General features: G+C 40.0%; 1 protein-coding gene across 1 annotated transcript; it reads left to right on the forward strand.

Annotated features, from left to right (window-relative positions):
- Positions 1–420: 420 nt before the first annotated feature.
- On the forward strand, positions 421–13,267 carry LOC144523942 (rab GTPase-activating protein 1-like). The gene is made up of 7 exons (XM_078259913.1): positions 421–440; positions 3,924–4,139; positions 4,640–4,787; positions 6,730–6,934; positions 8,049–8,223; positions 9,544–9,701; positions 13,153–13,267. Exons 2-7 carry the CDS (start codon positions 4,002–4,004, stop codon positions 13,265–13,267), a joined length of 939 nt encoding a protein of 312 aa, XP_078116039.1. The 5' UTR covers positions 421–440; positions 3,924–4,001.
- The last annotated feature ends 1,197 nt before the right edge of the window (positions 13,268–14,464 follow it).

Consider the following 14,464-nt stretch of genomic DNA (forward strand, 5'->3'; position numbering starts at 1 on the left):
CCTGACAGTGCTAATGTCACACCCTAATCCCAGTATGGAGTTACGCAGGCTTACACCCTTGTAACAGATTGCCAGTATAAGCTTGTAACAGATTGCCAGATTTTGTCCCAGGTGACCGAACAGACAAGACATATTATACTTTTCAATGTCAGTGTTTCCCACACATAGACTAATGTGTGGCGGTGCGCCGCACTATCATTACGTTTCGTTATTTCATTTTTAAAAATTTTTTTTTTTTAAACGCTATTTAAAACGCGTTCAGCTGCATTTCCTTTCCCTGCTCTCCTCTGTCACTTGCGTCTCGCTCACTCACACACACACACACACACACACACACACACACACACACACACACACACACAGCCCCTCCCACCGTACACACAGCGTCTGTCTCCATAAAGGAGAGAAGACGGCTGGCGAAATTCACAAATTCACGAAAGGTTGGTATCTCGTAAACACCTTTACACAATCGCACATTAAAAAGTGCTATAAAAATATTTTATATTCTTAATACAATGTTGTCAGTGTGTTAATGTTGGAGTCCCGACCCGACTCTTAGCAAACAAGCGATTGTGCCTGCTTTAGAAAGTTAACTAGTCGCAAGTTTGCGGTAAAATGCAGTTGGGTTGTCGAGGTCAAAACACTATATGTAGCAGCTGTGAATCAAATAAACGTATTATAAATAATGTTATGTCATTATGTTATGTCATTTTTTTACTCTTACACTGAATGTTTGCTGCTTCAATCCAGATGAGTATTGAACAGTATTTTCCGCGACTGAAAAAGGCACGCGTCACAAATTGCTTTCTAATGTGTGGGAAACACTGAATGTAAAACCGTGTTGAAAAGTTAGTAAAATCAGCCCCACCCTAAGAATGTTATTCTCCTTTATAGCCATTTAACAGGTTTGCCATGCTGCAATGACCGGTCTGTTCAGTGTGCTTATGCTCCATTATCATTTCGAGGCAGGAAAGATGCAGTCAGCAGGTTGGGTGCTGTGAGCTGTGTTCCTCACAGGAAGGTCAGCAGAGTCAAAGCAGATAGAGTTAGATTGAGGCACAGTCAGACATGTAGCCATCATTATCTTCAACCAAAAGAGAGATGTAAAGCCAAATGTATTGGCTATCACCAACTGGAGAGACAGTCAAAGGGAAAAGTTTGCCATAACCCTCATGTGAAGTGTCAAAAGTTTTATTTATTTTTTCTAATAATGCATCTTGTACACAGGGTTATACTGTATATACAAATTGAATGTGTGATTTTTGTGTTTCAGTCAAAGTTCCTAGTGTCTATGCCCAAAAAGTTTATTGCTCTCACTCTCATGACATTAATTTATAGTATTCATGTGTCTGTTGATTCTGTAACAAAACAACATCCAACAGCAGGGCAAGTCGACACGTCGACACACACACACACACACACACACACACACACACACACACACACACACGTAAGTAATGTATCTGGTTAGCCCAGTGCCTGTGGATGTGTTTCAGCCTGTCACTTCACCACTGGCCACTCACAGTTTCCATATAGCCAGTGGTTGGGTCGCAAGGCTGCCAACTGGGAGCGTACTAGAGGAGCTGGCTGGTAATGACTGGGTGCAAACTTGCTGCTGTGTTTACTGTTTGAGTTGCTGCCAAAGAGGAAGTGACTGTACTGCCACACACGGGCAGAAAGAGTAAGGTTAGAAACAGTGCGATCTGGGTAATTACAGTTGTATGTAATAACCAGAATTGACCACCGGGCAACAGATGGAAGCCAGTAAAACCAGTAAAATTCCTTGGAAGGTTGTGAATCTGAGGGGGGGAAAAAACAAGGCCTTGAAGTTTTTTTTTTAAAATAGACATGGGCTATTGAAAGTGCTTACATAGATATATATTTTGTGTAAGAATAGAAGTTATTCAGATTTTTTTTTTTTTTTTTAAACTTAACCTTAGTAAATAGGCTATATATTGTTTTGCTGCACTGTGTTAGAAAGGGCAAGAGACCACATAGTCTGCCATCACTGTAACACAGCACAATTGACACACACATTCAAGCCTCTTTTTTATTGTCTGTGAGCTTCTGTAAAGCTTGCTAGTTCACATAACTATTATCACAGTTGTTGCAGTAATTAACCTTGATCTGTGTCTCAAACTATGCTGTGTTGGGTCTTTGAATTTGAGCGAATTGGGCCTTGAAAGTCCTTGAATTTGATGTTTAAGAAGGTGTGGGAACACTCTATTGTGTTGACATAATTTAAAAGCCTTTGTTTCTTATTTACTTTTGCTGGTAGAAATATTAGCACATTGCAGCTGTAGTTTACCTTTTTATTTTACAAAATCGTGGGTGTGGGTGTGGGGGTGTGTGTGGGGGTGTGTACTTGCACAGTCACCATTAAGTAATCATGGTTAATAGCCAATTCAGTGTGTTTACCACATGCTTCAAGTCAAGTCTGACTTTAGAAGAAGAGACGTGATCCAAAAGAGCCAATGCATACTTTGGCTCTAAATGACATGATTTCCCAGCATGCCCTGCTACTATCTTCGTTTCTTATTTGAGTTCCTTACATTGCTGCTTCTTTCATAAGTGAATCAGTGGGAGTGTTTTTGCTTTTTTTGCTTCAGGCTGTGCTCTGTGTAATTGAATAAGTGTGATTAGAGCACATGACCATGTGCACATTTGTGTATAATTTGCCAGGGTTAAGTGTGTATGAATGCCTTTTGTATGCATGTAATCATGTCACTGTGTGTGAATGAATGCCCCCTTCATGCTCTTGTTCTTGACTAGGCCTATGTCTTTGCTTGTGTTAGTGTGTGCATGTGAATGTGTGCATGCTCTTCCTCCACGGCATCATCATAAATGCTGCGTCACTCAAAATACTAATTGATTAATTGCTGGGCCTATAAAATGTCAGAAAATAGGAAAAGAAATGCCATTTGTAATTTCTTAAAGTCTAAAGACATCAAATCTCTTGTTTTGTTCAACCACTAGTCCCAAACCAAAGACTGTCAGCAAATCCTCACAATTTAGAAGATGGAACCAATTACGTGTCCGTTTTATTTATCTATGCTTAGGCTACTTACCTGCTAAAAGCCAGGTTTCAACCAGTTTGTTTGTGGTGTAGTCTAGCTCATGAGCCAGTAGAATGTTGTTGCAGGATGTTACATGTAGAGGCAATGGGCTGATACACATGTGTGGATTTTGTCAGTGCTTTTCTTTTGGTGCTGTGCTAGCAAACCTACACACAGTCCACAAGAGAAGCAGAAAAAAGAGTAAATACAAAACAATTAACACTAGCCCAATAGTTACTTACAATGTTGTGTTAGCAATACATTAGCCTCAGACAGCTAGTAGTAAACTGACTGAAATATAAATTCTGCTTAATCACAAATCAACAATCACAAAACAACTATAATATCTGCGTTTATACAGAAATGTAGCTGTCAGCTTTGTCAGACACTTTGACAGGCAACTGGCAAATGCCAGAGTGATCTGAAGGACTCTAATCACACCCTGAGCACTGAAAACAATTTTAGGAATTGCGGAACAGCAGATTTGTGGTTAGGTTTACAAATTGTGCTCACTTCTGGGCTGGTATCATTAACTCCAAGGGAGTAGTTTGGCATGTCTTTGCAGTGTCTAGGTACTGAATAAGTGTGTTTTGGTTTGGCAATGCACATTACAGTGACAACACTGCACATGGTACCTTAACTGCAATCTATTCTATTAAACCTAGTTTTAGGTTATTATTAGTTAAATAGCTCTTGGACAGATGTGCCCACTCTGTGTATAGAAAGCACTGTCAATCACTTAGCTCTTTTCTCTATCTTATAATTCTATAATTGAGTAAGTTTCACAAATGTGTCCAAACACAGTTTTCATTATGGTGCCTAAAATGTTGACTGGAATACCAGAAAACATCTCCTGTCTTCCTACAGAGCTGGGAGGACAGGAGAGGGAAAGGGGAGAGCTTTAACAACGGTCTCTCCAGCTGACCCTGAGTAAACCAGCCAGCCATGGATGACCGCTCCTCACTTGGAAAAGTCAGCAGCTCTACCGAGTCCGTGGCCACCGTCGCCAGTGAGGAGTTTGTTCTGGTCCAGTCCAGTGCTGCAGGGTCACCACAAGGCTCTGAGGGCAAGCCAAGACTCAAGGTCAGAACCACACATGGACAGACTTTTACACCTGACTTGAATGGTGCAATATGTAATATTCCTTCCCCCATAGCACAAACAAGAAGCCACTTGAAGGATGCTGGTCAGATTTGCAGTGGTAAAAGGTCAAACTATAAGCTAAAACATTCCCCCCCCCCCCATCACCCTCCTCCTAGATTTAGTAATCTACCTTTCTTGTTAACTCAACCAAATGTGTCTCTGGCTACCACTGGAGCTGGGGTGGCTGATTAGATCACCCAATGATGCGTTTGTACCTGCATTTCATGTAGTTTTGTTGTGTTATTACAACCGAAGAAAGCATGTGACAGCAAATATAAGCAAGGTAATCGACAAGCTTTTGCCAAAGCGCTGTCTCAGTCCGGCAAGCTTCAATCTGTCTTCATCTATATTAATGTGTCCTCATCCTCACCCTGGTTTATCTCTCCTTGTTTCTCCTTCACTCTAATCCCCAATTGTTTCTCTTCTACCCTCGCCCTCAGATGTCTTGGAATGGGAGTGAGCAGCTGGAGAAAGCTATGGAGGAGTTGTTGGATGATGATGATGAGGTGAAGGTGGAGAAGAGCAATGTGGAAAAGATGGAGAAGCACAAGGACCCAGAGAGCCGAGTCCTGGAGCCCCGACCTGCAGGTATAGGTCCAATCTTACAGTCACTGTGTCTACTTACAGGCATTTACAATCTGCCAGTCCGCTGTTCTTCCATTCACCAGACATGCATCAAAACTGAAATATCAACTATATTGTTCTTTGTGCATAAATGTTCCTCCTTTTTTTCAGCAAGATATTCCTGTCAAAAGGCAGCTGATTGAATTGCGAGTCTTACTGTTAGGCACTGTACACACTGCAGCTGAACATTTCCCAAATTCTACTGCTAATTTAACTAGTTAAATCAGAACATGCATACCAGTGTCACTGACAGTATGGGTATATGAACTATTAAACTTTTGTGAACTTTATATATCGTTATAACATTTAGGACAATGAATCTTGATAAATGGAACACTTGATGGATCAGTTCAGGCAAAACTAAAGACTCGGGCCATAATGGTAAAAAGGTTGCAAACAAAAATGCAGTGTTTTTTTTTTTTTTTTTTTTTTCTTCACGATTTTCTGCACACCATTGTCACTTCAAGATATTTTGGGGTATGTGCTTCAGAGAAGTATATAAGCCTTTTTCACTGAAACTTAAGAGAGTGGAAATAACAATGTGCTAAGCATTTAAAAGCACATTTAAAACTGAGCTGTGTGTGTCTGAAAAATGTAGTTGGGTGAATGGCATTGACATACCAAAATATAGTTTTGCCATATCAGATTAGCAAGGCTTGGTATCTGAACTCTGACATTGCCTTGACTGTTCTGTATATCAGCAAGGACAGGTTGGTGTGACGGCTCAACAAAAAGTGCAAAAACAACATACTAACAGTGGTTGACTATATACTGCTGCACTGTTTTTTTCAGCAGCAGGTGCAAGGCATTAGCACTACCAGGGTTACAACATACAGGTTTCAATCCCTCTGGGAAACTTGCGTTATGAGCGTCCTTATGTTTTAGTTTTATGTCCATCCCTCTTCAGTCCTGGTACTGGTTTTGAAGCCCAAAATATCTAGTACCACCAAACATCAAATGTGTTTGGTGGATACCTGTCATGCCCAGGATCTGAGAAGATAAAGTCCAGTGAGAAGCACTCCTGTATGTACTTTTGGATAGTCTTCCGGTGAAGCTCACACTTTCACTTTCAGGTGAAATGAAACGGCACTTGATAACAGAGGAAGAAAGCACATGCTCTCCAGACCTACAGTGGATTTAGCAATGTTGTTAACAATGACAGCACAACAAACTGCAAAAAATCAAGGTGTGTCAAAACCTTTTCCTAGTACTATTTCAATATTTTACTTTTTTATTATAACGTACTGTATGTGGTCTAAAAACTTAGTGTAATACTATTCATATGTGCCTGCAGTCAGTCGTTACCACCTTTTCCTGTATGGACTAACTTTGTTAAAAATGTAAAATAAGTTCAAATAGAATACATTTCTTAGACTTGCATTAGGACACTGTTTTGTGCTTTACTACTGTTGAGTGAACTAGGAGGAAATGGTTAGCATTGTGTTGAATATTAGCCAGTCAGCAGTGGAAGTCCAGTTGCTGCTCTCATTGTTCTGCTTCCTGTTTGCAAAGTGTGAAAGTACCAGGTCAAAGTTAATTTCAGAGAAGACCCCAAAACTTCCTGTGTAGTTCTCGCTCACCTTCTGCTTATCTTTACTTCTTCTCAGTTGTGTTTTTTGCGGTTTTGTCATCTTTGTTTCTCATGCCTCTTTAAATATACTGGTCTGCCACAGAGATGTCAGACCACAGGATGTGAAAAAAAAAATGTTCATGATTTGACAGCATGCCAAATTCATGGGATATGTTGTTGTTGTTGTTGTTGAAAGTTGATAATGCAATTTTTATTTTATCTTGGTTAAGATTTTCCTGGATGGTAGAGGAGCAATCATCATTTTAACTCAGAATGTGGGCAGAAAACCCAAAAGATGCGTTTTAACAATATCTCAATGTTTCTGTCTGTCTACAGAAACATGTCCAGCACCATCCAGCCCCATCGTACTGGAGGAGGACAGTGTCCAGTTCAACAAGCTGTCCTACCTTGGCTGCACCTGGGTCAAAGCCCCTCGCAACGAGGCAGAGGCACAGAGGGCCATGGCCACCCTGCGTGCTGAAAGCGCCATCCCCATTCCCATCACCCTGCATGTCCCCTGTAGACCAGATGGCTCCGTAAGGTCAGCCACACACTGAGACAGACTAACTGTGTATATTGAGACCTTGGTCAATTTAAAATGGGCTATGATAAAAGGAAAGTAGATACGTTTGTTGAGATCGGTTAAACATATGTAAACTACAGATTGGCAGTGAAGAAACTACACTGCAGGGAGTCTGGTAACACAATATTCTTGGATTGATGTAAAGCTTTTCGACATAGGTCATGTAATCAGCAATCACAGAAACCAGTAAACCAGTGATAACGGTGTTCGAGGCACATTAAAAAAGGTGAACATGTCTACAAAGACTCTGAGCCAGACCACTACATCAATTGGTAAAGCAGAACTTTATAACCATTTGTGTAATCCAAGTGTGCAAGATTTTGTTTGCAACTTTTGACCTACTCGTCCCTCTCCTTCGCACCTGTCTTATGAAATAGATGTGGAAGGTATTTTTCTGTTCTGAAAGCAGAACTTTACCACACCACACATCACAGGTCCCTGTACTGTATATACAACCTAGGAGATCAACCAAAAACAGATTATCATGAATTATGTGCCCATTAAAGTTACCCATCACCTCTTAAGCCTCTTAGCTACCAGAAGAAGGGAAGTTATAGAGTGGATATTACATTTGTTAAGAGAAACTTTTCAGCCATCCTGAGTCATAAGGGAAAAAAGGGAACTTGAAATGTTAAGAGGAAATGAGACATGGCTTTGCTTGCCCATGCTAAACATTTTGACATTTCCACTCTGCAAGAAAAGAGTGACATGTATGCCTTACCTTTTGATTGAATGGAAGCTTGGTTTTATATAAAGTTAAATGCCATTTATTGCGTTAGACTATTACCGTACAGAACTTATTTTCAACCCAAAGTAATATGAACTATCTGATACCAATTTTGCATGATACCACACAACATCTTACAAAATGTTACATATTTCCTCTGGGATCTCAGGTCACAGGTCTATAGACATAAGGTAATCTAGACAATTGATAAAACTTGCTAAAATTGTTTATTGAAAAAGAGGATTTATTTACAAATTGAAATTTACTATCTCTTTATTCTGCTGTTAGGCAGATTATAAATCTGGGCTAAAGCATAATTTTGACATGTAAAATAACTTTCCCCAGGATTGTGGACCAGGCCTCGGGTACAGAGATCGCCTCATTTCCCATCTACAAGGTGTTGTTCTGTGCTCGTGGACAGGAGGCTTCGGTGGAAAGTGACTGTTTCTCCTTCACTGAGAGTTACCGGAGCTCTGAGGACTTCCAGATTCACGTCTTCTCCTGCCACATCAAAGAGGCCGTGAGAAACACACACACACACACACACATACATGTTACAGCTTACTAATGCCGCATTCTATATACCTCGGAACTCTGGTTTTCCGAGGTCAAAGTCGGAAAACCTCGCAGTACCCCGAGTTCAAAATCTAACATGGCTGCCCCCTGTATCAACAGTTGTGAAAGCTGCAGTAACATAAAGTTATAAGAGCTTCTGTTTTATTTGTGTCCCTAAATCAGTCGTTCACACAGGCATGTTCAACTTCTATCTGTGGACATGTTGTTACATGCTGTAACAACATGTCCACAGACGCTGTTTGCATGCACAAAAAACGGCGTAATGCGTTGTTATCAACAGCTATTGCTAACAATAGCTAACCGGGCTAGAGCTAATGAAAACAATGAAAATCCGACTTTTAAATGGAACGCATTCAACTCGGGTATGACGTCATTCCCAGCTCCGGCTTCCGAGTTCCAAGGTAAATAGAACGTGGCACAACTGCAGCTCAACATGATTTTCACTATTTTTAAAGGGGAGTCATGACTGACTCATGGATTTTGTCAACATGTTAATCCAGGCTCTGTGAATCCCACTATGTTAAGTGACATAAGGTGTAAGACTATGTGTTGCGCAGTTATAGTAACAATTGAAGGTATTAAGAGAACTTTTTTTGAACAGGAAATGGAATTATTAAAAATAGTTTGGTCTGGGTAAGATTTGGAGTAGCTACTGTAATTAAAAGTTTTGCATTCCAAAGATACCATAACATCAGTATCTGGTTTACTTTTTGAAATGTTACATGTCACGGTAAGTAAGCAAAGTTGCTGCAGATATAATTTAAAGCCATAATGATATACCAGGAGAGTGGCATGTACAAGATCATCCACCCACTAACAGTAATGAATACAGTACACTTCCATAATCAGTGTGTACTTCTACAGTAAATTCATTCAAGTGGCAGAATTGGGAAGCTGACTACAGGCTGTGGATTCTAATACTCATAATATCCACTTCTGATGTATTTTAAAGAACAGACATTTAAGTTTGTCCATTTCTGTATTTACTACTGTCCTATAATTACTGAAACCAGCTGAGGGCACTGTTGTCTGCTATTGTGTTTTCTCCATAATATCCAGCTCTATTATGCTCTGTTCATTTCTATTTGCATATATTGTTTCTATTCACTTACAATTTCCTTTCGCAAGATGTTACTTTATCTCATCTGTAAATGAGTGTATTCCATTTGGATTTTAGTCTTTTTTTTTTTTTTTTTTTATTTAACTTTTCTTCCTAATCTTTCCTACTTGCCTATAAAGTTTTTGTTTTTCCTTTTCCATCCAGGTCAGTCGTATCCTCTACAGTTTCTCCACAGCCTTTCGGCGTTCTTCAAGGCCGGCAGACATCAGGGACACGGCGCTGTCCAGTCCACCCGACGGCGACCTCTACACCTTCACTGTCTCACTGGAGATCAAAGAGGACGATGGCAAGGGCAACTACAGGTTAGTGAATTTCCCCGGTGTGGGGTCAATAAAGTTCTTATCATCTTCTTTTAGGTACTTAGTACACACTTTTGGGCTTTTTCCTACTGTCTTGCAGAATCATTGTTTATAATACAGTCTTTAATTAATTGTAGCAAGTTCATAACATTGATGCCATATTTACTCACAAAATGCCTCAATCGCCTTTATGCATCAATTAATTCCTTTTGTTGATTTTATCTGTATTATGCAATTATGAAAAATAAAGACCTCAATATACAGGTGCTGGTCATATATATATATATATATATATATATATATATATATATATATATATATATATATATATATATATATATATATATATATAAATAAATAAATCAGGTATAATTAGAATATCATGAAAAAGTTGATTTGTCTGTAATTCCATTCAAAAAGTGAAATTTTGAATATTAAATTCATTCATCGCACACAGAGTGATATATTTCAAATGTTCATTTCTTTTAATTGTGATGATTATAACTGACAACTAATGAAAATCCCAAATTCAGTATCTCCCAAAATTTGAATATTACTTAAGACCGATACAAAAAAGGATTTTTAGAAATGTTGGCCAACTGAAAAGTATGAACATGAAAAGTATGAGCATGTACAGCACTCAATACTTAGTTGGGGCTCCTTTTGCCTGAATTACTGCAGCAATGCGGTGTGGCATGGAGTTGATCAGTCTGTGGCACTGCTCAGGTGTTATGAGAGCCCAGGTTGCTCTGATAGTGGCCTTCAGCTCTACTGCATTGTTGGGTCTGGCACATCGCATCTTCCTCTTCACAATACCCCATAGATGTTCTATAGGGTTAAGGTCAGGCGAGTTTGCTGGCCAATTAAGAACAGGGATACCATGGTCCTTAAACCAGGTACTGGTAGCTTTGGCACTGTGTGCAGGTGCCAAGTCGTGTTGGAAAATGAAATCTGCATCTCCGTAAAGTTGGTCAGCAGCAGGGAGCATGAAGTGCTCTAAAACTTCCTGGTAGATGGCTGCGTTGACCCTAGACCTCAGAAAACACAGTGGACCAACACCAGCAGATGACATGGCACCCCAAACCATCACTGACTGTGGAAACTTTACACTGGACTTCAAGCAACGTGGATTCTGTGCCTCTCCTCTATTCCTCCAGACTCTGGGACCTTGATTTCCAAAGGAAATGCAAAATGTACTTTCATCAGGGAACATAACTTTGGACCACTCAGCAGCAGTCCAGTCCTTTTTGTCTTTAGCCCAGGCGAGACGCTTCTGACGCTGTGTCTTGTTCAGGAGTGGCTTGACACAAGGAATGCGACAGCTGAAACCCATGTCTTGCGTACATCTGTGCGTGGTGGTTCTTGAAGCACTGACTCCAGCTGCAGTCCACTCTTTGTGAATCTCCCCCACATTTCTGAATGGGTTTTGTTTCACAATCCTCTCCAGAGTGCGGTTATCCCTATTGCTTGTACACTTTTTTTCTACCACATCTTTTCCTTCCCTTCGCCTCTCTATTAATGTGCTTGGACACAGAGCTCTGTGAACAGCCAGCCTCTTTAGCAATGACCTTTTGTGTCTTGCCCTCCTTGTGCAAGGTGTCAATGGCCGTCTTTTGGACAGCTGTCAAGTCAGCAGTCTTCCCCATGATTGTGTAGCCTACAGAACTAGACTGAGAGACCATTTAAAGGCCTTTGCAGGTGTTTTGAGTTAATTAGCTGATCAGAGTGTGGCACCAGGTGTCTTCAATATTGAACCTTGTCACAATATTCAAATTTTCTGAGATACTGAATTTGGGGTTTTCATTAGTTGTCCGTTATAATCATCAAAATTAAAAGAAATAAACACTTGAAATTAGGGCTGTCAAACGATTAAATTTTTTTAATCGCTGAAGTTCTATAGTTAATCGCGATTAATCGCATGTTTTATCACAATTAAAATTCTATTATTTTGCATTTCAGAACTGTTTTTAGTACATAATAACAATGGAAAGCAATTCTTACCAGTGTATCTTGATTGGGAATCAAATGAATGCAAAGAAAGTGACTTTATGAACTTGACTATTATTTATTTACTTTAAACAAATATGTGAATCTGTCATTATTACACAATTCCTACAAGTACCTAACCTAACTGAGATGTAACACTAACACTTTGCTTATACAGTACAAACAAAATGGTCCAAAAACCAGATGCCACAGCAGGACATTTAACCTTTTACATTTTTAACAAGGATTGAGAACAATTGACTGAGATGTAACACTAACAACCACCGTTAAGGCAAACGAGTGCAAAGTCCAGCCAGAGTCAATATAGTGTTTAGTAACTCCTAAATAATTGTGATTACTCACTGACATCCAGTGATCACCGGTTAATGAGACAGCGTTTGCACTTGGCAGCAGTTCCAGTTTAGCTGCTTTCTCCATGTCATACAGGCTGTGTATGGTGAAACTACTGTCCTCCTCGATGGCAGTGTATAAGACGGGTCAGAACATGCCAACCGTAGCACTTCTTTAAGACCCGAGTCCTCTACGATGCTGACAGGTCTGCAGTTAGTTGCCACCCATTTTGCAAGAGCTGTAGTAATTTTTTGGGATTTGGTTTCATCCACAGGTCGGCAAGTAGCACTCTCCAAAATACGTCTTTGCCTGAGCCCGCTAGCATCAAACTGCGTCACGTTAATATGCTTAGCTCATAGGTGGTAGCTCAAGCTTGACGTTTTTCGGTGATATTTTATTTTGGCTTTACACAATGTGCATATGGCTTTCGACTTGTCTACTGAGCCGTCCGGGAGTTTTTTTTAAAAGAAAAGCGCCATTCAGAAGTGTGTTGCTGCTGTCTTTCTCCATGCCGGCAGCCTGCCTGCATTCTGCAGCAGAAGATGTGTTATGAAGAAGTACGGAACCGCCAAAGGGTCAAAATAGTAGCCGTTAGGCACGACGCAAAGCCGAGTGAAGTGTAAAATAAATTAATCGCATGCCGGCATGCGATTAATGCGATAGCTTTAATATGCTGCCGGAATACTGTTTAATCTGACTGTTATTGTTCATCTGTAAAGAGCATAAAGCTTATCGGCACAGTGAAACAATTTTTCCATTTTCACAAGCCATCATATATCGAGTATTTAAGTGATTGATTTTTCATTGTCTATTCTCCTCTGAAATGAAATAGCCAAATAGCTGTTCTAATAGCACAGCAGACACGGGTAGATATAATATGTAGAAGACTTGAGAAAAGATCCGTCGTATTTTATCTTCAACTGGGCTAGGTGACAATCTAGCAAAGAAACTGGCATTAACACAGAGAGAACAATGACACAAAACGGGGTAAATTAAAATGCACTTCAAATTACATTAAACAACACCACAGTACAACAATACACAAAATCAAAATTGAATCACACCTAAGTCCCAAAGGTTATGTATACTCACCCCCATCCGTTCTTTCCCTCCACAGCTCCGTGCCTAAGGACAGAGATAAATTCTACTTCAAGCTGCGACAGAGCGTTCAGAAGAAGGTCGTGGTTTCAGTTCAGCAGATGTGCAACATGGAGCTGGGCATCGAGAGGTGAGGATCACTGTAAAAAGAGAGATGACATGACAAGTCCCAGTGATCTTCCACTGGGGGGGGGGGTCTTTGTTGGGGTTGCGGTTTGTGTCGCACGTGTTACACTGCATTTATTGCTCACCCCATTTTTTGGGAGGGATTTCATCTTATCTACTGTATAGATTAGGTTTACCTTAGTTAATATTGCACTTTGGCTTTCCAAATGTTTAGAATTGCCGGCCATCAAATGTCTACATCTCTATCTTTCTTTCCACTCACCCTTTGCTTTTTGGGGTTGTTTTTTGTACACGATTGGCTTTACTTACTATAGTTTGACAAGAAATGTGTCTTTTCAACTCTTATCTTAGTGCTGTAACTACCAGAGTTTGTAAGGCAGCTGTCTCAGCAGGGCAAATGAGCTGAGCTAAAGGAGGTAATGATGTAGAGCTCAAACACACTGCTCTAAACATGCTGGGTATTCACAAAGCATACCAAATCTATAGCCTTGTTATAAATTTCATTATGGTAAATTATGCAATGACTTTCCAGATTAAAGCACCTGGCTGGCTTGTTTTCACAAAGACCGTGCACACACTCAGTGGTCAAAATATTGCAGAGGGAAAGCAATAAGAACTACAACAAGAAAGTCAAGCCACCCAAATAGAGCTTGATGAATACAAACGCCCCAACAGAGGAATACTGGTGTACTTAAATAACTTTTAACTTCCAGCAATCTCTCTCATTTTATGTGTTTGCATGCTCTAGCAGCACGGCAGCACCAAAGAAGTAGGTCATCTTTATCACTCCCCTCTTTTCTTCTTCATTCACTCACCACCTATCGCTATCAGAGGGAGACGGACACCTGCTCTCTCCTTTTATTTTTAGTGTCTATAGCAACCCCTATTGTGTTCATGTTCAGAACAAATCCTTTCTGAGGTGCTCGGCCCATGTTTGACCACACTTTATTTTATTTCATTAATATTCATATTTGTTATAGCCTCAGTCTTGAAATGCTGTATGGTTTGGCATTACAGTATGTGTTGTATGGATGCAGTACATTATGTTCTGTTTTTATCCTGAGTTGCTGTATGACTCCTTTGTTTGTTTGTGTAAAAAAAGAGAAAGGAAAAAAAGCCTTTTACTTGGAAGTATTTTTATCCACGCTTACAAATCATGTTAAATCACTTTGCAAGACACTTGACCCATGTCTTTCAAACTCAAC

The sequence above is a fragment of the Sander vitreus genome, chromosome 9, assembly GCF_031162955.1.
Source record: "Sander vitreus isolate 19-12246 chromosome 9, sanVit1, whole genome shotgun sequence".
Lineage (NCBI taxonomy): Eukaryota > Metazoa > Chordata > Actinopteri > Perciformes > Percidae > Sander > Sander vitreus.

What these genes read in the sequence shown, in the direction of transcription:
- LOC144523942 (XM_078259913.1), top strand. Translation starts at nt 4,002, where the DNA reads ATGGATGACCGCTCCTCACTTGGAAAAGTCAGCAGCTCTACCGAGTCC. An exon ending in AGGGCAAGCCAAGACTCAAG is followed by an intron (nt 4,140 to 4,639) that starts GTCAGAACCACA and finishes CCTCGCCCTCAG; the next exon opens with ATGTCTTGGAATGGGAGTGA. An exon ending in AGACCAGATGGCTCCGTAAG is followed by an intron (nt 6,935 to 8,048) that starts GTCAGCCACACA and finishes AACTTTCCCCAG; the next exon opens with GATTGTGGACCAGGCCTCGG.